Source organism: Lipotes vexillifer, unplaced genomic scaffold (genome assembly GCF_000442215.2).
Source record: "Lipotes vexillifer unplaced genomic scaffold, Lipotes_vexillifer_v1.1 scaffold43, whole genome shotgun sequence".
Classification (NCBI taxonomy): Eukaryota; Metazoa; Chordata; class Mammalia; order Artiodactyla; family Lipotidae; genus Lipotes; species Lipotes vexillifer.
Genome location: NW_006770037.1, coordinates 411,316 through 411,919, shown reverse-complemented (window position 1 = coordinate 411,919; position 604 = coordinate 411,316). Strand labels below are relative to the sequence as shown.

Below are 604 nucleotides of genomic sequence, written 5' to 3'. Positions count from 1 at the left end.
CCGAGAGCCAGACCTCGAGGGCGCGGGGCGCCCGGCACCCCAGGGCAGGGCACCATCCTCGCCTTGCCAGCCTGGCGGGGCCCTTCGTGCCAGCCAGCAGCTGCACAAGCTGCCGCGAGGTCCGCCTTGGCGCTGAGGTCATCTCCTGCAGCGCTGCTGCCTTCGGACCGTGCGGGCCATTTGGTCCCGGAGGCGGGAGTCGCCGGCACCCCTGGGCAGCCCCGAGAGGAGGGTGAGGGTGACCCCGCGAGCTTTCGGGGAGCGGAGGCGGAGGAGAAGTGGTTCCGACCACCGCTGGCCGGGATGTTTCACCCCTCCAGCCCCGCCGGTCCGGTGACCACTGCCTTAGAAAATTTAAACGAGAACCAGATGTGGTGGCCGCTGTCGAACTTTCTCAGAACTGGCGATTGGTCCCGGGGCCAGGGCCGCAGCCAATCATCGCTCTGGGAGGGCCCGGAGTCCCGCCCCTCCCGGGACCCCGCCGGGATCCAGGTTGGAGGCCAGCGCGGCGGGGCTAGTGGGCTGGCTGGCGGGGCCGGGACGCGCTCTGCCGCGGGACAGCCCAGGGACTAGAGAGCATGCGGGGGGACCGGGCGGACGGGCG

General features: G+C 71.7%; 1 protein-coding gene across 1 annotated transcript in view; it reads left to right on the top strand.

Annotated features, from left to right (window-relative positions):
- The first annotated feature begins 578 nt into the window (after positions 1–578).
- The window catches only part of NID2 (nidogen 2), a 77,694-nt gene continuing 77,668 nt past the window's right edge, over positions 579–604 (top strand). Inside the window, 1 exon segment of the mRNA XM_007445993.1 lies at positions 579–604. This exon segment is cut by the window's right edge and continues 4 nt beyond it. Within this exon segment, the coding sequence (XP_007446055.1) occupies positions 579–604 (26 nt within the window).